Source organism: Chanos chanos, chromosome 8 (assembly GCF_902362185.1).
Source record: "Chanos chanos chromosome 8, fChaCha1.1, whole genome shotgun sequence".
Lineage (NCBI taxonomy): Eukaryota > Metazoa > Chordata > Actinopteri > Gonorynchiformes > Chanidae > Chanos > Chanos chanos.
Window position 1 is genome coordinate 41555172 of NC_044502.1, and position 23886 is coordinate 41579057.

The following is a 23886-nucleotide window of genomic DNA, read 5'->3' on the forward strand; positions in this document are numbered from 1 at the left end:
AGAGCACCGAGGATGAGAGAAAGAACAGTCCCTGCCACAGCAGACAATGACAATGGTATCTATGTGGAGGTCTTATGAACCTGCTGAAGCGCAGTATTCTCAAGCCATGGTACAACACTAAATTTCAGAGCGAAGTGATATGGCATGAGATTACAAAAATTAATTTGACAGTTTTTAAACAAAAAGTAACTCTCTTGTACTATATGACATGTACATCTTGTATATAGCTTTTCTATTAAAGTTTGGTGACTTTTTCTTTTTTTTTTTTCCAAGAGAGCAATTCATGGAGACATTTTTGTTGTTGATGTTGAATATATTAAGAATGTACTATAACAGACACTGATTTAATACTTGTCAATTTTTGACATATCTCCGGTGAGACAAAATCTCAATGTGTAGCTTGTCTAGGTCAGAACCTACTCATTGGAAAAGCAAAAGGCTAGGATTTTAGTGTGAAGTATTACCAATTGAATTTGTGACTGAATTGCAACACCAGCTATGAGATCATATCAGCAGAGAGAGAGAGAGAGAGGGAGAGAGAGAGAGAGAGAGAGAGAGAGAGAGAGAGAGAGTACAAAATCAGATGGAGAAAAGAGAACTTTTATAAAACACGATCAGAATTGGCAATTTTCTGCTGAGAACGAGTTTTTTTAAACTTATTTTTAGAAGCCTGTTTGTCTTTGTTTTTAGACGGAGTTGCACTTTAGTCACCAGAATAGAACACAAGCGGAAGCAGATTTCTTTTTTCTTTCCAAGTCACACAACAGCGTCCATATAACCCAGACATTTATCTCACACATGTGAGGAGAATTTCTCATCCTTCTCACCCCCGCGCTGACCTTGATTCACCTATTCCACCTGTTTTACGCTGTGTCTCACCCTGTATCTCCCACCAACATTTATTATGGCCATGACAGATAAGCTGTATTTGATCTGTTCAAATACATGTCAAAGTCAAGTCACTTTTATTTACATAGCACGTTTAAAAACAATGGGAGTCGACCCAAAGTGCTTTCCAGTCGAGGCAGATGGATTACCGATATAGGTATACATGAATAAAAAGAATGAGAATTCTGCAACCAGGGCCATGGAGAGCATAAAGAGACTCAGCCCCAAAGACCCATGCTACCCATACATTATAGCCTAATGAGGAGGAACATTAACGCAGGTACACTCACGCACACCATAGTTAACTGGGATTGTGTTGAGATTGCATTAAATGTAGGCTCATTATTCAGATATGGTCATTTTACGAAGTTGCCGTTTCCAATGAGATCCAAATATATGCTACTGCAGTATTGATCAATGCAGGAGAAAACAAAACTCAATGCAAAAAAAAAAAAAAAACTTTTCTGGAGGAAATTTTGTTAGTGAGGGAAACAATACAAGATAAAACAATGAGGCAAGAAGTTTGATAATTATTTTACCATGTGATTTATTGTGAGAAGTTTTGCATTAAGTGGAGATCTGTTCCCTGCAGCACTGACAACACCAGGTTGGTTTATGGAGTCTACGCATACATGTTCTGTTTTAACACATCTTCATCTGCACAGATGCTCAGCCACTTTATTTCTTTATGGGATCACAGGAATAACAGGTTTTGCCAATAATGAAAAAGTCATGGCAGGGAAAATAAATCATAATTATTATTTGTCAATAACATGACTGCATTTGCATGTGAATCTGAAGTATTTATGTTCAATAGTGCAGGTGGAGAACAATTAAATTGATTTAGTCAAAGCACAATCACTTGGCCAGTTGCTTACTAATGTACTTGGCAGACTGACTGCATCAACATCTGACACTGTTTTCTGTTTTCCACCATTCATACCTTTTGAAAATACTTCCAGTTTACTCTCATGTACACACTTTGTCAAATGACTGAGTTGTCAAAATGCAGAATGGAAGTTCAGCTGTCAAACCACTTGTTTCAGTAGAGATCATATAGAACTTCATTTTGACACACTAAACTTACAACTTAGATTCATAAAAACACAAACCACACATTTAAACTCTTCAAATCTCTTTGGGATGATGCTTATTTATTGACTTAATGTTCAATGTCACTTATATGATTCTATACATTCAGACCTGAGGGGTTCCAGACTAGATCTTCTCCATGCAATTTTCTGCAAGGTACCAGGTCAGGGTTGTGCTGTCCAGACTTAGTTCCTTCCCTCTGTGGCATGGCAGCAAGTTTGTCTGTGCCAAGAGAATGAATTGGGAAGTGGATGGCTGTGTGTTGTGTTATTGTCAATATCAGATGTGTATATATTATTTTATAGTTTTATATATATTTATATATATATATAAAACTATTCTTCTCTAGGCTAGAATTTTTTGTCAAAATAGATCCTAGTCACTTGCTTGATTCAGCACTTGAGCACAAATCACAGTTTTCCACAACCGCGTGCTTGGAAGCTGTGCTTCCATTTTAGAAAGACAGCCATGCACGATATGGCACTTCCATATAGCTGCCAGTAGAGGGTGCGCCACACATGGCCACCTGCTGGCTGCAACTCTCTGAGACTACTTAACTGCTTGCTGAGGTTCAGTAAGGATGGTTTGGCTGGTGTTGAGTGCAAGGCTAGAGCTATCTATTGATATATGTATACTAAAGAAGTGAAAAGAACAGGCAGGTAGGAGTTCAAGGCTGTTTTGAGGCAGTCTGGACGACTGACAATGAGACTGTTGCCTGGTCTATGATGTTGTGAGGACAACTTTAAACCCACATTTAAAAAACTCACGGGGGACCCACTATATCTACTCCCCTAGTAGGATTCAGTGAGTAGCTAAACACATTAAGGTCCGTTTTCTGGACAGCAGACAGGTCTATGGTGAACATACAGTTCAGAAGGTCTAGGCTACATTTTTAAAAAAAAAAATCACACTTTGTGTTCTTAAACAAGGAAACTCCATGCTCAGAGAAATGCCAACATTTTTTCAATAATCTATAGCGAAACGCGTACCGTGAAACAGAGTAATATATTCACAAGCGTGAGATCCAGACAGCGCCGTTGATTGGCTAAACAGATTGACAATCGGAAATAGCGTCATGTGTTGTGAAATGAGAGGGAATTTGTAGTGTGCGTAGCTTTTGCAAGGCGATGCTAACTGAGCCGGACTGTGATTGGAAGTTCTTTAGGAGAGCGGACTTTTAGAACCTTAAACCATCGTCATTCAAGGGATTCGGAACAGCTTTCATATGTAAAAACATCCACCCATTATATTTCTACATGTTTTACAGTCACTCAGTCTCATATGGTTGTCCCCCAAATGCTATCCGTTATGCTAGCTAGCTTTTCATGGATCTTTTCATTGTTATCTTTAGCTGTGCTAAGCTAACTAAAGGCAACACAGCCAAGGTTAGTTTAGGTTTATGATAAGATAACTAGCTGCTGAGTTGGCCAAAGAATTTACTTGTTATTTAACTACGTAGCATTGGAAATAATTAGCACATGCCTCTTAAACCTTTCTAATAATCGTTTGTTACTTTTGTTCGATCCAACCACAATCAGTTAGCGGTAATTAAACTAGGCGACAGTCTTTCGAAATGTAGACATAAACTGATGTTCACCTTCTCTCAGTAAGCAGCTAACTAACGAGCGCTTTGTATGTATGCAAACATGTAATTTAGTTCACAGTGTAACTGGTTCATTTTGATGTACTCGTGCACTGCTCAATATTGTTTTATTATTGTTTTACTTTCTTTAAAAACTTTGACAGCTAGCTAACGTTACCCACGGCTGGATTTTGAAGACATGCCTGAAATAAAACTTAAACATGTCGTGTCCTGCAGCAGCGAGGACAATGTAAGTATCATTGTAACATAACTGTCTGCAATACCATAACTATCTCACTCTAGTTCACTCTGTGACGTGCCGTGATCACTGATAACCACCCGTCATGTCTGGACATCCCAATTATGTTGTACAGGTCAGCTCTGAAGTTTAAATATGGTACCACATCATGCGCAATGATTTATTCTTTTGTAGACACACAAAGCGGACAATCTGCTTAGCTCTGACACATATAGAAAATGGAAAGCAGCAAGACCTGGGGAAAAACAAACCTCGGTTATTTTACAAGTGAGTATGCCGGTAAAGTATATGCAATTTATCACCCGCTTAATTTATTCCACTTTGATGAGGCACATCTGTGTTTACGTAATGAAAATTGTTTTGCCCAATCATGCTTGCCAACCATGAAGTGCCTGGAACAGCTCAATCAAATATAGTGCGTCGTCATTAGTTTTTGATCTGACTTTTCCTGTTTTATTTATCCGGGTTGTTTTTACCAGTTTGAAAAAGAGGAGCAGATTCACAGCATAGACGTCGGGAATGAGGGGTCGGCGTTCATAGAAGTCCTGGTCGGACACTCGACCTCAGTGAAAGACCAGGATTTTGAGGTTTGTATTATGTAGCTGTCAATCATCAGTTGCGTGTTCTTAACTCAAGAATGTGTTTTACTCAACATACAGGACATGAGTGTGAAGCACAGATTATATGTTTGTGAACCGTAGTCAGTCTGTTTTGTTGTTCCCTCGAAGGTCCTGTTGGTCACCTCCTCATTCATGTCACCTTCGGAAAGTCGGGCAGGAAACAATACGAACAGAGTCCGTTTCTTCGGGCCCAACCAGCTCGTAAAGGCCACTGCTCAGGAGAAGTGGGACCGGGTGAAGATTGTGTGTAGTCAGCCCTATAGCAAGGTGAATCTCGCCATTTTAAGTGCCTTTTAATGGAAAAAATGACAAACCATATTTATGACCTCTGCATAGATTAAAAAAAGTATATATATATGTATTCTTGTTTTACAGTGGCTATAAAAACACACATATACTCTATGTCAACACGCCTATTGACATACAATTTCTCTTCATGTGCCACTGTTGTAAATTTAAAAACATCTCCTTCTGAAGTAGCTGTTACAAACAATCTGAGAGGCTGTGAAGAGTAGTTTGTGGTCATTTAACACATTGAGTGGTGGCCCCCTCTGTACCTCTCACCGTGTAAACTGCATTCCTTTATCTATGCATGAATTTATACCGGACGCTTGAATGGTTTCCGCTTAGCCGATGTATTGTCTTTAATTCACAGACCATAGCATACGGAGTTGCCTTTGTGAAGTTCCATTCGCCTCCAGAGAACAGCGATCCACCTGCTACAACACCGCCGGTAAGTTGCTCCAGATGTCGTCCTTCCATGCAGAGTTAAGTTTATCACGGGTTTTCTTCATGTCTTGGAGAAAATGCTGTCAGATCTCATTCTGACAGCGATGTTGCAGTGCTTTCAGTAATTGTAGTGCACGCTCCCCTCGCTTGTTCGTGAAACGCTTGTTATTTTTTCACCTGGCTCGCTGTTTTGTTTTGTTCTTTCCGCTAAAGTCTTTGTTTCCCTTTCATCTCCTATGACAGAAGCTCACCAAACTGGGCCAGTTCAGGGTGAAAGAGGAGCCCTCTTCCTCTAACGCCAGTCTACAGCCCGGCAGCCTCTTCTTCAACAGAGAAACCTATGCCAAAGCCAGCACAACTCTCAAAGGTAGGGCTGAGTTTGTTTTTTATCAAAAGTGTGTCGAATTTCTCAGCAAACCCCAAAGCTGTGTGAGAACACAGTGTATTCGGAACAAATTTCTCCAGTTCCGTGAAATCCCTTCGGTCAGCAGAAAAGAAGACATAAATATGGTTGTTTGGCAGTTTTACTGACTGAGGTAACATGAGTTTAAGGAGACCGGCTCTGTGAAGTCTTTCTCTTTAATACCATATGCAGAAAGGATGCTTTCCTTCAGGAGTGCTATAGCAATGACTTATGCACTCTGTCCCAAACGAGAACAGTCGCCCTGGGCGTTAATGATAGAATCTGAGGGGTTTTTTTTTCTTCTTCCTCTCAGCCTCCCCTCAGAAGGAGAAACTGAGCTACGCCGCAGCGGCCCTACAGTCAGAATGCAAATCGGAGCCGTCCTCCTCTGTCAGCGGCTCACCACAGGTATACGCCCGACGGCCTGTCCCGCCCCGCTCTCCTCGTCAAGTCGTCGTGGACTTCCCTGCTCACGCTCGACCTCTGTTAAGAGTGTCTCTGCGTTTTGTTTTGTTTTGGGTTTTTTTTCTTCAGCATTTCTGTCCATCATTCTGTTATTTACGGGGCTCTTTTCCTGCCAGATTCTAATGTCAGATCAAGTTCAGTTACTCATTACTTTGGCTCTGTTTCTGCTGTGTGGGTGGAAATGATGACTTGTTTTGCTGCAGCTGCATATATATATATATTTTTTTTTTTTTTTTTTTTTTTTTTTGCTGGGAGTGGTTATTATTTGCATGTGAAATATGTGTTTGCTTGCCTCTTTTTTTTTTTTTAAAGAGATGATCTCAGCAGTTTTTAATGTGCTACAAAGGTAAGGGGTATGGGTCAGTGTCAGTGAGCTTGTGTGATTTGTTTGCCTTTCCCTCTGGCTCCCAAATCAGCTAATCCTTGCTCTCTCTCTCCCTCTCTCTCTCTCTCTCTCTCTCTCTCTCTCTCTCTCTCTCTCTCTCTCTCTCTCTCTCTCTCTCTCGCTTGTTTTTCTTCTCATAGGCACCTGTGAAGAGGAAATTTGAGTTCAGTAAAGAACGACAGGCAGCTACAGCCCCTCCTCCATCCAAAAAGCCCAGCTCAGTGGGTTCACCCGAATCCAGCAGTGGGACTCCCAAACCAAAACCTAATCGCAGTACCACACTCACACCCAGTCCCAGCACTGCCAAGGGTGAGGGAACCTTCTTGTTCTCTGAACATACACATGCACCGACGAGCCTAAACACTATGACCAAGACCCCTGAAGGTGTCCTGTGGTCTCTGGCACCAAAACATTAGCAGCAGATCCTTCAAGTCCTGTTCATGGCAGTGGTATTCTCTGATGGCAGTGGCCTCTTTCAAGAGGATAATGCGCTCTGCCACACAGCACACATTGCTCAGGAACGGTTAGAGGAACATGATGAAGGGTTCAGAGTGTCGCCCTGGCCTCCTAATTCTCCAGATCTCAGTCCAATTGAGCCATCTGTGGGATGTGCTGGACCGACAAAGTCCAATCCACAGCGGCTCCACCTCGCAAGTTAAAGGACTTGAAGGGTCTGCTGCTAATGTTTTGGTGCCAGATACCACAGGACACCCTTCGGGGGTCTTGTAGAGTCCATGCCTCAGCAGGTCGACGCTGTTTTTGGCGGCACATGGAGGACCAACAGCATATTGGGCAGGTGGTCATAATGTTGTGGCTCACCAGTGTATGTTGTTGCTTGAACACAACATAACCATGCAGACTTGGTATTCTACTACCCCAGAAACCAGTTGATTTAGACAAACACACACACACACACACATCAGCAGTTCATTGGATATGCAAGATATTATTTTAGAAATGCAAGATTTAGTCGTAGAGAATTTTATGTCATGTTTAACCCCTGGATTTAAATCTCGAAACCCAAGCCTCTTCAGCTCAGAAGGCTCCGGAGAAGAAACGGGAGAGCCTGACAAAAGCGGACACCAAACCCAAAACCAAGTCTAAGCCTGCCGAGCCCGTACCTTTCAACCGCATCATGGAAGGAGTCGTGTTTGTGCTCAGCGGTTTTCAGAACCCGTTTCGGGGTGAGCTAAGAGACAAGGCTCTTGCCATGGGTGCTCGGTACCGACCCGACTGGACCCCTGACTCCACGCACCTCATGTGAGTCGACTCCATCGGTCGCCCCTCACACTCATAGCCGTGAATTAAAAATCTGACAAATGGTTTGGTCTTACTTTTTGCGGAAGTATATTTAAATACATTTATATGAGACCGGGGCTGCCGAAAACGTTCTGAAAAATTCCCCGGACTGTTAAAAATGCTAGGGTGAAGAGCTACACTTTTTGACTGCGTGTGTTCTTATCCTTGTTTATACTTCAGATGTGCTTTTGCCAATACACCGAAGTACAGCCAGGTGAAAGCAGCAGGGGGCCTGATCGTAAGGAAGGAGTGGATACTGGACTGCCATAAGAGAAAGCAGAAGATCTCCTACAAGCGGTGAGAGACACAGAACGCCGTGTGATTAATATATACTGAACGAGACAACAGAAGGGATGGTAGAACTGGCGAAAGACGTGATGTTGTCTGTAAACGACGAAAGAGCACAAATGGATGTGGAGAATGTTAAAGAATCAGAAAAGCTGTCATCAGATTTTAACGATCACGTGAACCGAAGAATCAGGGAACGACTCGTGAAAAACGTTGTGACAGCATTAGTTTAGCCAGAGACCTGCAGCAGAGCTTAAAATAACCCTGAATAAATTTGGGCGGTGTGGAGTTTGCATGTTCTCCCCGTGTCTGCGTGGGTTTCCTCCAGGAGCTCCGGTTTCCCCCCACAGTCCAAAGACATGCAGGTTAGGTGAACTGGACATGCTAAATTGCTCCTAGGTATGAATGTGTGTGTGAGTGTGTTTGTCCGTGTGTCTGCTCTGCGATGGACAGGGTTTTTCCCCGCCTTTCGCCCTGTGAGTGCTGGGATAGGCTCCAGCACCCCCTGCAACCCTAATTGGGATAAGCGGCTTAGATAATGAGTGAGAGTGAGCGAGAACCATGATTCAAAACTGTGGTTCTGTGTCAGTTTTTAAGTATGCAGGCCTTTGGATTTCACACTGTTAAACTAACTTTGGGTTGACTTTGAGCACTTCATAATAGCAGTGATTGCATATTCTTCCTCCAAAGACTTTTTTTCCCCTCTCTCTGTCTCTCTCTCTCTCTCTCTCTCTCTCTCTCTCTCCACTAATGATTCACCTGATTGCGTAGTCCTTACATTGTATTCAGGACAGATGCTTCTACTCAATAATGAATGAGTGAACGGCTAGCTAGTCTCCCGTAGAGAGGGGAGAGTACATGCAAGTCGGACTATCCGCAGGATTAGTGTCTGAGCCACTCTGCCCTTAAATCGAGGTCCCCTCCTTACAAATGTGCTTCATTAACTTCATCAAATAACCAGGGGAAAAAAAAAAAAAAGAACTATTCCATCCCTCCTTCTCTGTCGATCAAAATCCCTTGAAGTTGTGGTGGATTGAATCAAATTCGAACAGCGACGGTCAGGGTTTAGGCTTCGCTCGGCCGTCTCCTCAAACCCGAAAGCGTTCCGGTTTGATAGCTCGCTCGCTCTTTGGAGAACAAACAGTGACCCAATCAGGTAACATTATCCCATGTCACATGAATGAGTTTGATTGTGATGGCTCTGTTCAATGGGTAAGTTGCATAATAAAAGCGCTGTTATCATTGTAATGCCGCGTTAGATGCATTAGGCAAGGTTACCATTCAACGGATGCGATTAAGTTGAGATCTGAGTTTGGTCCTCTGCGCATTTATCCTTTCAACAGACCCTTTTCTCACTGAGTTCTTCTTCCTCTTTGGCGGAGGATTTAGTCCTCCCACCTCCCCTCAGTCCCTCTCCATGTGCCACAGTGTCATCACACACAGCGTCTGTCATTTCAGCCGCATTGAGTGGCCCTCTGCTAATTATGTATTCCGTATTTAAAAGCTGCATCTGCTATGGGTAATTAAAATACCCACTTCCTTTGATGATGATGAGTGTTCATGCGTTCAGACACACACACACGCACGCACACACACACACTGTGACGCCGTAGACGACCAGCCGGGGAGCATGCATCTGCTTGGGCGGTCGCAGGCGCTTTTATTCGAAGGGATTCTGCCCTGATCTCTTCTCTCGCAGATCCTCTCATAAGAGGGACAGACAAGAGCATACAGAGCCGGACTTTACCGCTCAAGAGCACAGAAGACCAATCCAGTGAGCACATAAACAAGGTGTCCTATTAATGAGAGAGCTCCCTTTCTTTTTTTTTTTCTGTGAACAGCCAAGTGTTTTTGAAATGATGCGAATTTGTACCAGCAGAGCTTTTTGTTTTTTTGGTTTTTTTCGGTTGGTAGTGAGATGTTTTCTGTGGACATTCTTTGGAAAGAAAAAAAAGAAAAGAAAGAAAGACATTGCAATAAGAGCACAAACGGTCCAAACAACAATGCTTGACTTTACATTTTACATTTTAAATTCACATAAAAATACAAGCTCTGGATATTAGTAGTGGGGGGAAAAAAACCCCAGACAAGCCCTAAACATCAGTATTTCATAATAAACTCATGTCTCAATACTGAGTCGTTAACAACATTGGCGTATTCAGTCGTCCCAACAGTACGGACTTGCCCAAGTGTATTGTTGTTTTGGGGGCGTCTTCAGAGACACCTCTACTCATTTGGCTGCATTGCTCTAAGTGCGCAAAAAAAAGTTTAAAACCATTTTGAATTCACTGCTGTGCTACGTTTAGACATATACTCATTTCGTTTGCATGTGGCCCCGTTAAAGATTTCGTGTCTTCGTGTTTTGTTGGGCTCCATTAGCAATGATTTGGGCCACAGACCTAAATCAATGGAGGAGGATGCATGCCAGAGGTGTCACTGACAGGTTATTATTCACCGAGGAGACGGATGCAGCGGGCGTGTCCAAGGCGACCTCTGCCTGACTGATCTCACCGTTTAATGCCTCCGCCTGCTCGGGATACCGCTCGTCAAAAAAATACTAAAACGGCAACACACCTCTACCCCTCATGTGGTGGTACGACAATACAACAAAATCAGACTGTACAGAACAGCCCCAAGCCCCAAGAAGACAGAGAGAGAGAGAGAGAGATGTGAACAGTTGAGTGTGTGTATTGAGAGATTGCGATGGTGCCTGTTAGCATTAGAGCAGGTTGTACCCACGCGCGACCGGACGCGCCTCAACATGATGAGGACGTTTATGATGGAGAAATAACAGAATCGTCTACCACTAAAAACACCCCAGGCCCCTCTGGTAAAAAACTGTATGAGACGCTATATGGTAGCCCCCCCCCCCGGCCCTCTTTTTCCTTGAATAGGTTTGTAAGAGGCTGCTCACGTACGTTATATGCCTATATATGCAGATACTTGACGGCGATTAGTGTCTTGTCTGATTTGTGCTGTTCTCAATCGGTACTTCACGCACTCACAGAGAAGCGGATATCATTTTTAGATTCTTTGTGTGGCCATCTGTCTTCTTGAGAAACAAAGAATGTGGACATTTATTTGCAATTCACCTCGCTCTCAGATATACCTGTCCCGTATAGTAAAATGTATATGTCCATTAATAGCCAGCCAGCTTCCAACCACACACTCTCATATTCTATTCTAACCTTCATTTTTAAAACCTATTAGACCATCTCTCCTCCTTTTCTACACCGCTGTCTCGCAATCTATTTCATCTAATAAAAGTTTGAAATGTTCACTGTTGTATCGGCGCCACACACACAGCAGCCAACATTTGCCTCTGAAATTTTCTTGAAAAAAAAAAAAATAAATAATTTTTTATCTTTTTTTATCTTTGTCCTCTCTTTGATAGGTATCTGATGGATGGAGCTGAGTCCAGTTCCGAAGACAGTGAGGAAGAGAAGAGCGACCAAAGTGAAGATGAAAAGGAAGAAGTGGTAATTGCCTTCTGTACCCATACTCATCCACAATGCATGAAATGAATGATCTCGGGGGAAAAATAGGCGTGAATGATTAATACAAACTCCGTATTAAAATCGACCGACAGTCATCTAGTAAGAGATGTTTTTTTTCCTCCGTTTTTGCACTTCTCTCATTCCTGCCTGAATACTTTTCTGTCCATTCTTTACTCCAGCAGACGAAAGCGCAGGAAAAAAGTCGAGTCACTCCTGAGAAGCGGGCAGTTAAAAAAGAAGATGAAGAGGATGAGTACGGTGGCTCGACAGACGAAAACGAAGCAGGTGACTTTGCTTGAATGCACAGAAAGCGATAGTAGCTGGAAAGCAAGAAAGAAAGAAAAAGTGGAACGCGGACCATTTCTTGAATAAGTTAAATTGGGGGGAAAAAAAACAAACTACTTTATTTCTGAACCATCACGTTGAGATGCTGAAGAGAATCCCAGCATATCTGGAGTGCACTTACTGACTGGTTGCAGGGTGGTTAAAGGACAAAAGATTTTACTGCGCAGATTAAAGACTAATAGTACAATAGAACGAAGGAATATAATTCGGAGAGAGGGAGAGGGAGGGAGAGAGGCTGCCTGAGAAGAGGCCATCTGTGTCCGTGTATCTTTTAAAAGAGCCTGAGAGAGGAGTAGAGAGATTACAAGGGTGTCATTCAGTCGTTTTGTTTCCCCAAATCTGTTTCACTGTTCCTCACCAAAAAAAACAAAAAAAGCAAATGGGCTTTTAAGGAACTGTTCTTCATTTAGACGAGTCAAGGGGAACCGTCTATGGGGAACTAAACCATTGCCCGCCTGCTCAGTAAGAAATCTAAAACTAAATCGTTTATGCGCTTACTTGTTCGTATTTCTCGATACGTCGAGTTTGAAGCGAGAAATCAGCCCTTTGTTTATGACACACTCGAGGGTAATGAAGTGAATTCAGTTGCGTGTAGGATTGCATGTCACGACCCTCTCGTCATAAAATGTGTTATCTCCCAGGTCGCCTCCAGGTATAAGTGGATGCCGGTGGAAGAAACATAATGTAGGACCTGTTACGTCGATAAGTGTCGATGTTTATACTGTTTCAGTGTTGCTCCTTCGACGTCTTGCTTTGAAAATGTCATTTCTCGATTGGACGGACACGGCTGACCAGCTGTGAGCGATGGGCTCGGCTATGGCCGTGCTTGACCCCAGCGCTGATTCAGAACGACGAACACATTCACAATCACAGTAGAGAATTGATTGCAAATGAGAATTGATTCGCAGTGATTTTCACTCACCTTTAACAGAGGTTAAATAAACGAAATAAAATAAAAATGTCGCGTCAAACATCGAGCGTTGCGTCTGCGCACCACGGAGAGCGAGGAGATGGAGAGAAAACGTGAGGCGGGGGGGGGGGGGGGGGGGGGGTGTTAGGCCGGCTTAATTAAGTGCGCATAGATGAACGGATCGACAATAGGAAGTGAAGGGGCGGGAGAGGAGAGGCATATGATTGGAGAGGGTGAAAGAGCGTTAAGAAACACTTGGCCTGAGCAATCGGCGAACAGAGGCTTGGTCATGTTTCTCATTTCTATGGTAATGTAAGGGACAAGAGAATGCTTGTGTGTGTGTGTGTGTGTGTGTGTGTGTGTGTGTGTGTGTGTGTGTGTGTGTGTCTGAGAGAGAGAGAGAGGGAGAGAGAGAGATAGAGAAGGAGTTTTTTGTTTTGGCCTTCATGATTATGCACTATAGGAAATGGTTAATGGGGAAACTGATGTTAAAACCTGGATGAATGCTACTGAAAATAAACTCTTATATTATTTTAGCATGTGGGTGCATGGGACTTCCTTTCTCTCTGTGGTAAAACTCTGTGTGTGGTTTTTGGTGGTTTCCAGGTGACGACGAATCCGGCATGGACACAGAAGACGAGCTGAAAAGGTAAAGAGAATGAAAAGCTGAACATAATTGCGTCATCGTTATGCCTACATGCGTTTACGTCCGTTTAGCAAAGTGGACAGTCGTGTTGAGACATTCATTTTGACCAGCTAGCAAACCTGTACTTGAATAGATGCCAATAATGTTCCTTAATGAGCCCATAAAGTTCCTTAATGAGCCAAATTATTATGACCAACAATGTTCTTTGTTTTTGTTTTTTTTATCATTAGTCATTTTTCCGTGTTAACCTTGACTTTCCTTGTTACGTGTTAAAAAATACCAGGCATTAAAAGCTAATCTGCAGCAAGAGCCCAGCTCTTAATTTGTTTTGTTTTTATTAAACTCTGCAATGTGATTGGCTTCATTTAGGACCCTTGATTTTTAAAATGAGTGAAGCTAAGGACCCAAAATACTTCAATGACAGTAGCACACTGTGTTTAGTTGCTGGTTTAATTACTTTTCCTGATTGTCTCATGTAGTTACTTCCTTGCAGTTCATGAATTTTTATGATGAATAAATTAAGATCAGTGTTCTCCTTAAATACCGCTTAAACGATCCAGCCTGGCGTAATTATGGACATCGCGAATTACAGAAATTGTTGCAGTTTTAATTTTATTTGCCATCAGTTGAAAATTAGCCAGGCTTTCAGTGGTTGTGTGCTTAACGCCTTAGCGGTGCCTTGTGTGCTGTTGTGCTTCTTACGGTCATTTAGGGTGGAGACAGAAAAGCAGAGGAGGAAAGGAGCGAGTGAGAATAAAGGAGTGTCGGGAGAGGGGGATGACGATCCTTACGGAGGGTCTACAGATGAGAACACGGACGCAGAGGAAGAGGAGGATAAGCTCATCCCAGAGCTGCCTGGTCAGGCCATTAACCCTACCCTGCCACACCTCCCTCTCTCTCTCTCTCTCTCTCTCTCTCATTCACATCTCGTCTGCCTGGCTTTTAGCTACACAATAGCTTTGTTTTGTTTGGTTTTTTTTTTTTTTTTTGTTTTTTGGCTTTTGCATGATTTTTTTTTTTTTTTTAATAAAAAAAGTTAACCTCGTTGTGAATGGTTCTGGAATGAAAAACTCCATTCTGCTCTTTGTGGGTTGTGTGTCGTTTTCTTTTTTTGTCTCTGCGTTTCTTTCTCTTTCTCTCTCTCTGGTCTCATGCTGTGTTTCCTATGTCCTTCAGACTTCTTAACGGGGAAGAGATTCTTCCTGTACGGAAAGTTTCCCCAGAACGAGAGACGGCTGCTCCAGCGCTACATTGTTGCCTTTAATGGGTGAGAAAGGACGGAAAACATTCGGCACTCTGCTCTGGTTTAGAGGCCAAAGCCGTCTGCATCTTTTATTCCTCTGAATCTTTGGTAGAAATCTCTTTTGTACAAGTGGCCTGGCATTAGTTCTCTTTAAGAGAGAGTTTTGAGAGCATGTCAGATTGACTTCGACATCTTTCAGCACTTTCTCCCTCTCTCTCTGTCTTTTTCTCTCTCTCCTTCTCTCTCTGTAGAGCGCTGGAGGACTACATGAGTGACAAGGTCCAGTTTGTTATCACTAGTCAAGGCTGGGATGATTCTTTTGAAGATGTGAGTGTCTGGCGTTATTTTTGTCGTCATTTGCTGTCTTTTGCAAACACGCACACAAATACAGCACTCAGACCATATCAACTCGCGCGCGCTACAAGTTCTTTCATAAAGAAAAAAAGAAACAAACAAATGAATTGTAATCCAGTATAATGCATGTCTTCACTGCTGGCTTGCAAAACGTGGAAATGTGTTTGAAAGACTGGCAGGAAGAAAAGGTGGTGTTCAGTAAGAAACAAACCTGTTGACTTTATTTTGTGTCCAGACCTTGGGCTTTGTGTATCCTTCACTTCTTTCCTGTGTCGCAGGGACTCGTACTCCCCTCCACAGCACGTTCAAAACCCTTTTCCTCATTGTGCAGTCTCAGGATTCTCCCAGCCACCTGTCTTACCCTGCTTTTCTCCATCACTCCACGAGTCACTCTCCATCAACCACCTTTTAGAGAGGTTTTTTTGCCATGTGAATTCGGCTTTCAGTCATTAAATAACTGTATGTCTCAAGTCAGCAGTTAGACAGAAACCAGTAATCACTTTCCACTGATATTACCGCGTCAGACATTAGTCTAGATGATAAGCCAATTATTAGTGAATTTCTGCCTTTTTGCCTGCCTCCTTTCTGTACTAAAGACATGAACCGTACAATAGCAAGGATCCAGAGGAGCCGAAGAATTTTCAACTTTCACGCCACCTCCCTCAAATCGAATCAGATGTCAAGTCACATTGTGTATTTTGCCATTGTGACAGGGAAATTGGATTCACAGAACAACACGGGTTGTTACCAGCATTTCCATTCTATCTGACCCAGGACACAATAGGCCTCCATCTTCACACAGAGTGTAATGGCCCTGTCAGTACACTGTGAGCTAGGCACTGACGCATTTCTTTCTTGACCTTGCACTTGAAAACACTTTTTTTTTTTTTTTGCTCCAAATTCACTTCAAAGCTCTCAGATGAAGCAGATTTAAAAAAAAAAGAAGAAAAAAAAAATCTTTTTGACACGTTAGTCACATTCATGATCAGCGGTTGGGTGTGATAGTAATGTTGGCGGTCGGCCTGAAACAGATTTTTTTTTTTTCCTAACAAGCAAGGAAGCAAGCATCTCTGACTTTTATCGCTTTGAGAATTCCACACGGTCTCATTAGAAGTATTTTTTTTTTTCTTTTCCCTGATTAAAACTAAATGCAGCCGCCGTCCCAGTTCTGGTCCTATTTTTGGAGTTGATTGGCCGTCTTGCTTTCACATGCCTATCACCTCTGTCCCGGGATACTTCTTTCTGTTTTTCATGTCTTTCTCTCCCTTCCTCCCTCCTCTCCTCCTCTCCTCCTCCCCCACTGTCTTTCTTTGCCCAGGCTCTGATGGAAAACGGGAATCTGAGCTTCGTGAAGCCCTCGTGGATATTCGCCATCAACAACCGGCAGAAGATGTTGCCCCATCAGCCTTACACGGTTGTTCCTTAAGGGGCTTTTTTTTTTCCCAGAACATTCTTCTCCAGTTCCCTCTCCAGAGTGACACGTTTACAGATCAGACATCTCGCGGGGTGCCGGGGTCGCCGGTCCCAGACACCTCCGCCACGCCCAGTTCAGCAGCGTGTGAGATAGTTTGGTCGAAGCGGCTGTAGCGTGAGCCGTGTTGATGTCAGAGTTATAGGGGGGGGCACCAGGACGTGCGACGCATACTCCTGCTCTCCTGAATCTCCATCCCCCTCATTATTATGCTTTGTAGTAGAGCTAAGCCTGTCAACAGGCATTGAGTTTATTAGGAAGAGAATAATTTATGAATCACGGGTCACTGGCCTTCCAAGGGAATTGTATGAATTCGTAGAAGTCTGGTTTTTCATTAACTTTACAGCAGTGGTTTTTGTCCTCAAATTATGCGTGTTGTTTGTCCCTATACGAGTCCTTGTCTCCACACCTGAGCTGAATGGTTAAACTGGGAGAACGGAGGACGGACTGGTTGTTCTCCGATCAGCTGAGCTGAGACTTGGGTTTGTTTTGTTTTTTTTGTCTTCTTTTAACGTTTACAGGTTTCAGCTAGCGACCCACAGAAAACTTAACCTGTATGAACATCATTAACTCACTCATGTAATGTTTATATATCTGACGGCAATAAGTGCATTATTTCATCTCAACACAAGTACACAGGAAATGTATGTTTGACGGACTGTCGAGCAGACCAATGAAGTGGTTTATACACCTCTATTTGAACCAATCCCAGAGCCTCCAGTCCACCGTATTATCATACTGATGTGAAATAATGACGTTAGTATCAACACATCTAGACTGATGCCGATGCCATTATTTTCATTAGGTAGGAATGCCAGGAACCAATATCTGATAGTTGTTTAAAATCAGGGGTTTTTCTTTTGGTGATCCTCTTGTGACAATATTGACAGAGCTGGAGTTTGGCTTTGGGGATTCAGTAAGGGCTAGTCTGCTAAGCACAGGTCTTTGGGTTATGTTTTGTCTTTTTTTTTTGTAAAGGCTCTTCATGACTGTTTCAGGCTGAGTGATGGAACTTGAAAGTGTTCACAAATTTAATACTACCATTTTTATCTCTGTCTCCTTGTCTTTTTTTTTTTTTAATTGTGTTTTGATTATTCTGTGTACAGATGTATTTTGTTTGGATAATCTTTGTTGATATTTGTGTGTGTGTGTGTTGGTTTCAGATTAAAAGTGTTTTTTTTTTTAAGCAAACACGTTCTTTCATTTTGCTATGTTGGCTCAACTGGCTGTTTTTATTTTTCATTCTCCTCCATCCTTCTCTCTCTCTCTCTCTCTCTCTCTCTCTCTCTCCCTCTCTCTCTCCCTCTCTCTCTCTCTCTCTCTCTCTCTCTCCCTCTCTCTCCCTCTCCCTCTCTCTCTCTCTCTCTCTCTCCCTCTCTCTCCCTCTCTCTCTCTCTCTCATCACTCTAATCCCTTTGTTCCTGAGTGGGCTTATAGGCCATGCAATGACTGAGGAACAGAGACAGACAGTGGACAGAATACTCAAAAAAAAAAAAAAAAATTAGTACAAAGGAGACCTACACATGCAGGTTTTTTTCAATCAAGTTTTGACTTGTAGCTCTACTCTCTCTACCCTCTCTATCGTCTCACATCACACGGAGTGTTTGATCAGTTTGATGCGTTATTTGTGTCATGTTTTTTTACTGCTTGAAGCACTTATTTTATTTTGCAGGGGTTTTTTTTGTCAGTGATGTATTTTCTGTTCCCCTGATGTGCATGACAAACTGTTCATGTTCTTGAATATGTAGTGAATTTCTGAATGCCTTAACCCTCCCCCCCCCCCCCCTTACCACCGCACCCCACTCCCCACACCCCCACTCCCCATTCTGGCACCTCCCATGTTCCCGTCTCCATTCTGGGTTTCTCTTGTCTGTCTCTTTTTTCATTGGCCCTTTTCAAACAGAAGCGACACAAACTGGTCTTGCTTTCTGACCCTCTGTCTAATTCAAGGTCCCTTTCAAAAGCCGTCTGCTGTGTGAGCCGCACCATCTCTCTGGCGCATTCAGATTTTCTCCACTGCCCCATCCTTGAGAGCATTTAATCAACTAGAGAACGGCGACTCGTAATCATGTCACTGTTTTCAAATGTGCCTTTCTCACGTTCTTGTGCTGAGTCACTCTTAACGAGATCCACTCTCTGTGTGTCGGCCTTATCCCAAATGCACTGTATGTTCATCTTTTCTGTACGTTTAAATGTAACGTCGGCGTATAGTTTTTGAGGTCGTCTGAAGTTCACCGTAAAAGGGTTTTTTTATGTACAGTTATGGGTTCTGTCGCTGTAAGGACTGTTTACACCTCCTAGAACACTTCAACTCCTCATCGATTGAGATTATATGTTTTTTCTCTATTAAGATCAGGGCACTGAAATTCACGGGTTTGTTTGTTTGTATTTCAAAAGTCTGATAAGGTAGTGAAACACTGAGGAATTGTACAAAATTAACGTGTTAAAATGCCACGCACCAGGCCTGCTCAGAGAGCTGGTGTAAAATCTGTTCTTCACAGCGTGTGAAAAATATACTGGCATATGCGTCTATTCATAGACAGGCGTCATTCGAAATATGTAGTTAAATCTAGATAAAAATGAAGATTAGAAAAAGAGACAAGCGGCTCCCTAAACAATCACAAAATTGTCCTTTTTTTTTTTTTTTTTTTCTTCATCATCAGCATCGTCATCAGTGCAATTAATTATACGCTGCAAGTGGCAGCCAGTAAAATTGCATTTGCTTTGACAGGCTATATAAAAATACTCAATATGCCTGGTGCCTGTCTCCTTAGATCTGTTCCCAGGGGCCTCTTTACTGTCTATTGTTCATGCTCATTGACTGCAAATAGATACGGATTATATTAATTTAGTCTTTAGGCGATTATAACTTGTTTTTGCGCTCTCTCTCTCTCTCTCTCTCTCTCTCTCTCTCTCTCTCTCTCTCTCTCTCTCTTCCCTGCTGAATTCCGTGAGGATGTGAGTGGAGCCAGCAGTCGAGATCCCCCCCCCCGCTGCTCCCCACTGTAGCGTGTTATAGTTCATCCTTGGCAGAGCGGAGAGAGAGCGTTTGCTGATGCTGTGTGGTGTGTGGAGAGAAGGCGAGGGAGGGACTGCTTAATCGCTGGGAGGGACAGAAAAGCGGGAAAATTAGAGCGAGAGATAGAGAGGGGGGGGGGGGAAGAAAGGAGAGCAGAGTGACGGAGGCTGTGTCATGGGAGACATATCTGCATTACACTTGATGTGAAGGGGAAGCGCTTAACTTAAGGCTTTTGAATTGTAAGGTCAGTGAACGAACGGCGCACGTAAACAATTAACTTGGTCTTTTTTTTTTTTTTCTTTTTTTTTTTTTTTTCTCTCACTCTCACACCTGGTTTATTATAGTTCTCTATTACTGTAGTTTTTTTTCTTTCTCTCCGGACATTAAAGTGCAAGCTACTGCGTACGTCTGACTGAAAGTAAGTGACCTTTTAAAGAATGTCGATAACTAATGTTTACTGAGGAAGTACGACAGCGATCTCCTTGATTTTGGAACTCTTTAAATGTGCTTTCTGATGCCGACCTGTGGTATTTTAATGACAATGTCTATATGAGATAATTGACTCCAAATACCACGCAGAGCTTAGCTTTTTACCTAAAGTGCTTGTGTCCTCTGGCAGCTTTGATTTTTCTCACTGTGTCTTCTCTGTAGCTCACGGGGAGGAAAACGTTTAATGTGAATCCTGATTTTTAAAGGAATAAGGATGTGTTTGTCAAAATCAATTAAGTAAAGCTTGTTGCAAATGAATTTGTTTTCAGTTTTTGTGGACCTGTGATTCGTTACGGCGCTTTAAGTTACAGTGTTTCCTTATTTATTTCATTATTGTTTAATATCTGTGACTTTGTATGTGTAGAATTTACTTAATAGCTTCTGGAACTCCCAGGTAGATCAAAAGCACCTCATATTTAATTGATGAATCAGTCTGTCCCATTCTCTCTCTCTCTCTCTCTCTCTCCCTCTCTCTTTCTTTCTCTCTCTCTCCCTCTCTCTCTCTTTCTCTCCCTCTCTTTTTGCCCAACAAGTTACTTCAATAGGTTGGCATGTAATTTTCATGAGCTTTAAAAAAAAAAAAAAAGAATAACATTTCTCTGCCTCCTCTCTTGATCATTTGTACGGTTCTCTAATAACATTTGTGGAGTTCTGTGCGTTGCTCTGTTAACGCACGTCCCTGCGGTGCTGATCAAATGGGTTGTCATAAACAAACGAAAAAAAAAAGAAAACCCCAAAACAAAGAGCTGGTGCATCAAATTAAGAGACTAGTGCTTTGTTGAAAAAGCTTTCTGTTTAGTATGCAAGCACAATGGATCTCCGTACGGTGGTAAGCGGCATGATCAGATGCTTTGTGAGTCTGCTGTATATCAGTGAAAGCGTATATAGATTGATGTTGGTACAAATATGGCACAAACAAAAGTTTAATGTGCTGTGCTCTTCTGTTCATTTGACCCTCTACCCTATTGGACATGATCATCAATTCCACTACACTTGGCTCTGGATCTCCAGAGCTGAATAAAGAATTAGAAATAAGGAGAGGCAACATGGAGCAGTGTGCCAAAATGTTTACCCCAAAATACCCGAGCTCAACTGCTTGTTATGCACCGCCGGCGTATTGGGCCACTGCAAAAAAAAAAAAAAAACCTCTCCTCCTCAAACCGTGTGGATTTATTTATGCCGCCGAAGTAGATGAAAATCCTCAGACGGGTCCTCTAGGCGTGAAAGATTCATCTGAGACACACTCAGGCCTTGAGCAAGGTTGGACACAAATTTGACTTTCTCTTTTCTCTAGGCTCAGAGAGGACCACTTCTGTAGAAGAGATCTCACTCTCTCTCTTTTTTTTTTTTAAGTGTAAAGAAAGACAGTGGGGTAAAGGAAGAAGAGAGAATGGGGTTAGTAAGTAAAGCCTGAGAGAGGGATATCATTCAAGAGATGTCATTCAATCAACCAGCTCTTGCAGTGATCATTCTCAGTTTAGCTTGAAAGGATGATGGATGCTAACTGCATTAGAGGTAGCACAGGGAAGGGGGACATGTGTTTACTGTCTTGCTTACTTTGCATGTATATCTGTAGTTAAGCCTTTTGGGCGTGATAACATATAAACAAGCACTAACTAATGCCAAAATCAGTATTACTGGATTTACAATTTATTGGTGTAATAAAGGTCAACTGCTGAATAAATGCGTTTTTGATTCAATAATATCATAAGCTTATTTTCTTCATATAATGCACAGTTTGATTAAAAAAAATAGATAAATAAAATCTTAGAACGCCATCCAACCTTGTCTGAAAGAAATTCCTTGTCTTATTCTACACCAAAAAGCATTGGATGCATTTTCTCTTTACAAAGAAGCTATTTAGTGTGGAAAGTGAGTTAAATGATTGCGGTGAGAATCTCTGTAATGCCATGCCGAGCATTTCAGCGTGACAGACTGCATGGAGCTCTGCTCAAAGTTGCCTTGAACAAAATGGGGTTTTTTTTGTTGTTGTTTGTTTTCTTTTTCTTTTTTTTTTCAAAATCATTACCATTATTACAAATGACACCGTCTTTGTTGTTGCATTACTAAACATCTGCATTCCTTATGTGAATGGTTTGATTAAATTTGCTCAGAAAATGCTCTCGATCTTGTGAAAAATGTTCGCAGCGCTTAAACTGCACAATAACCTGTTGGTGAGAGCTGAATGAAATCATTACATGAAAGATCACGCTGCTTTCAAGGTAATACGCTTTTCAGTCTTATTCTAAAAGAATGGCTGACATATTTGCAGCCAACTCAGTCACGTTTACTGAAGTGTGCAGAAGAGTCAGAGGAAAAGAGTACGTATGTGAGTGTGCACGTGCGCACCTGTACCTTCAAGACAATGCCATCCTACATTGACTTTTGACTGTTCCAGGATCAGTAGAGGAATTACTGACAGTCCTCTGAATCTGTTGTTACACCATTCATACTCTTGGGTGAATGGAATCGGCCTGGTTTGGGGCTTTTAAAATAGGAAGGCAACGAGACCAAACAATGCAGAAATCTCTTAGTCAATCAGTGGAAAGAATCAGTGACGTCCAGAAAAAAAAAACGGCATGAGAGAGTGCTTGTTCACTCAAATAAACAGTTATTTTCAGATTTCATTGTGCTTACAAATGATAGAAATGACACTGAAGAAAAGCATTGTTGAGCTAGGGGACTCTTTGTGGAAATTAACTGGTGTAGAAAACATTTCAGCACAGAAGAGATCAGGGCTCTGTTTGAAGGCTCAGATCCAAGCCCTTAATCATAATTTTGACTTTTTGAATAAGAGTGGGTAATAAGGACTTCTGTCTCTCGTGTGCCGCATTGAATTGATTTAATTCTAACTTCCCAAACCACTGCATGCTGTCCTGGAAAGGGGGACATAACCCTCTTTCATCGTTAAGTGGAATTCAGTAGAGTTTTGATGCTTCTTGAGAGGGATGAAATGATTTTATTAGATTTATCCCTTAAGACGAAACAGTGCCTTTCAAAGCTGAATCTCTCAATATTTCCTAATAGACATGTGCCATTTACAACATTAAAGTGACTGAACTGTCATGAAAGGGTTTGAATAAGTCAGCTCTATCAGAAAATGCCCTCTTCATATTCATATTCATATTCTTATTCATATTTTTATGGTATAAAAAAGCTGTAGAATCTATGTTGCTGTGAGAAAGCCTAAGACACCTTACAACATTTGAAGAACTTTAAATTATTGTAATGTCAAATGCCTAGTTAAATTCTGTGATATGTTATTAAATATGTTAAATATGTTTATCAGGATGTATAATAGAAGAGGAGAGGATATGAAGTGATATTTCCAACATTTCTCACAAAATCACCATTTTTTTTTTAATTGAGCTCCACATTTCAGGTGTATTGTAGTTTTAACCTTTATTAAAAACATAAATGGATCCCATTTAGCCAATCAGTGGACACCGTTCAGCCTTTTCACTGTCTTTTCTCAGGTCACTGAGGCATTCGTTAGTATATGGAGTCCTGGTCAGGCATCAGTGGCCCTGGGTAAAGAGAGAACCGCATTTCCTCCAGTGAGTTATTGATTGGCTAACAAACAGTAGTCTCAGCTGTAAGGATTTGTTCAGGTCACTGACGCCTCTCTTTGGCTAATGTTTTTGTGTTTCTGAGGTAAATTTCGTCAATGAGCGAAGCATAAAACAGTGGCTCTGTGATACATCGCCCAGCGCCGCGTGTCTGTGAATGACGCCACACTCCCCATTTTCACTCAGTGCTAATTCATTGTTGTTCAATGAACAGCGTCACACGGTTGAGGACAATAGTTGTGCTCGTTTGTAAGTGAATTAACATGTGTTTTTCTCTTCGTCCTCCTTTGTTTTGTGCATCCGCAGCCCATTGCTCTCCGAGGGAACTCCACC

The 23886-nt window shown here is 42.1% G+C and overlaps 1 protein-coding gene across 1 annotated transcript; it reads left to right on the forward strand.

Moving 5' to 3' along the window:
- Positions 1-3130: 3130 nt before the first annotated feature.
- xrcc1 (X-ray repair complementing defective repair in Chinese hamster cells 1) lies at positions 3131-16485 on the forward strand. Its single transcript, XM_030782302.1, has 18 exons — positions 3131-3207; positions 3727-3812; positions 3996-4088; positions 4301-4408; positions 4550-4708; positions 5097-5174; positions 5414-5537; positions 5887-5981; positions 6564-6732; positions 7449-7683; positions 7903-8019; positions 11405-11489; positions 11687-11792; positions 13369-13411; positions 14121-14266; positions 14585-14675; positions 14903-14978; positions 16324-16485. Exons 2-18 carry the CDS (start codon positions 3762-3764, stop codon positions 16429-16431), a joined length of 1884 nt encoding a protein of 627 aa, XP_030638162.1. The 5' UTR covers positions 3131-3207; positions 3727-3761; the 3' UTR covers positions 16432-16485.
- The last annotated feature ends 7401 nt before the right edge of the window (positions 16486-23886 follow it).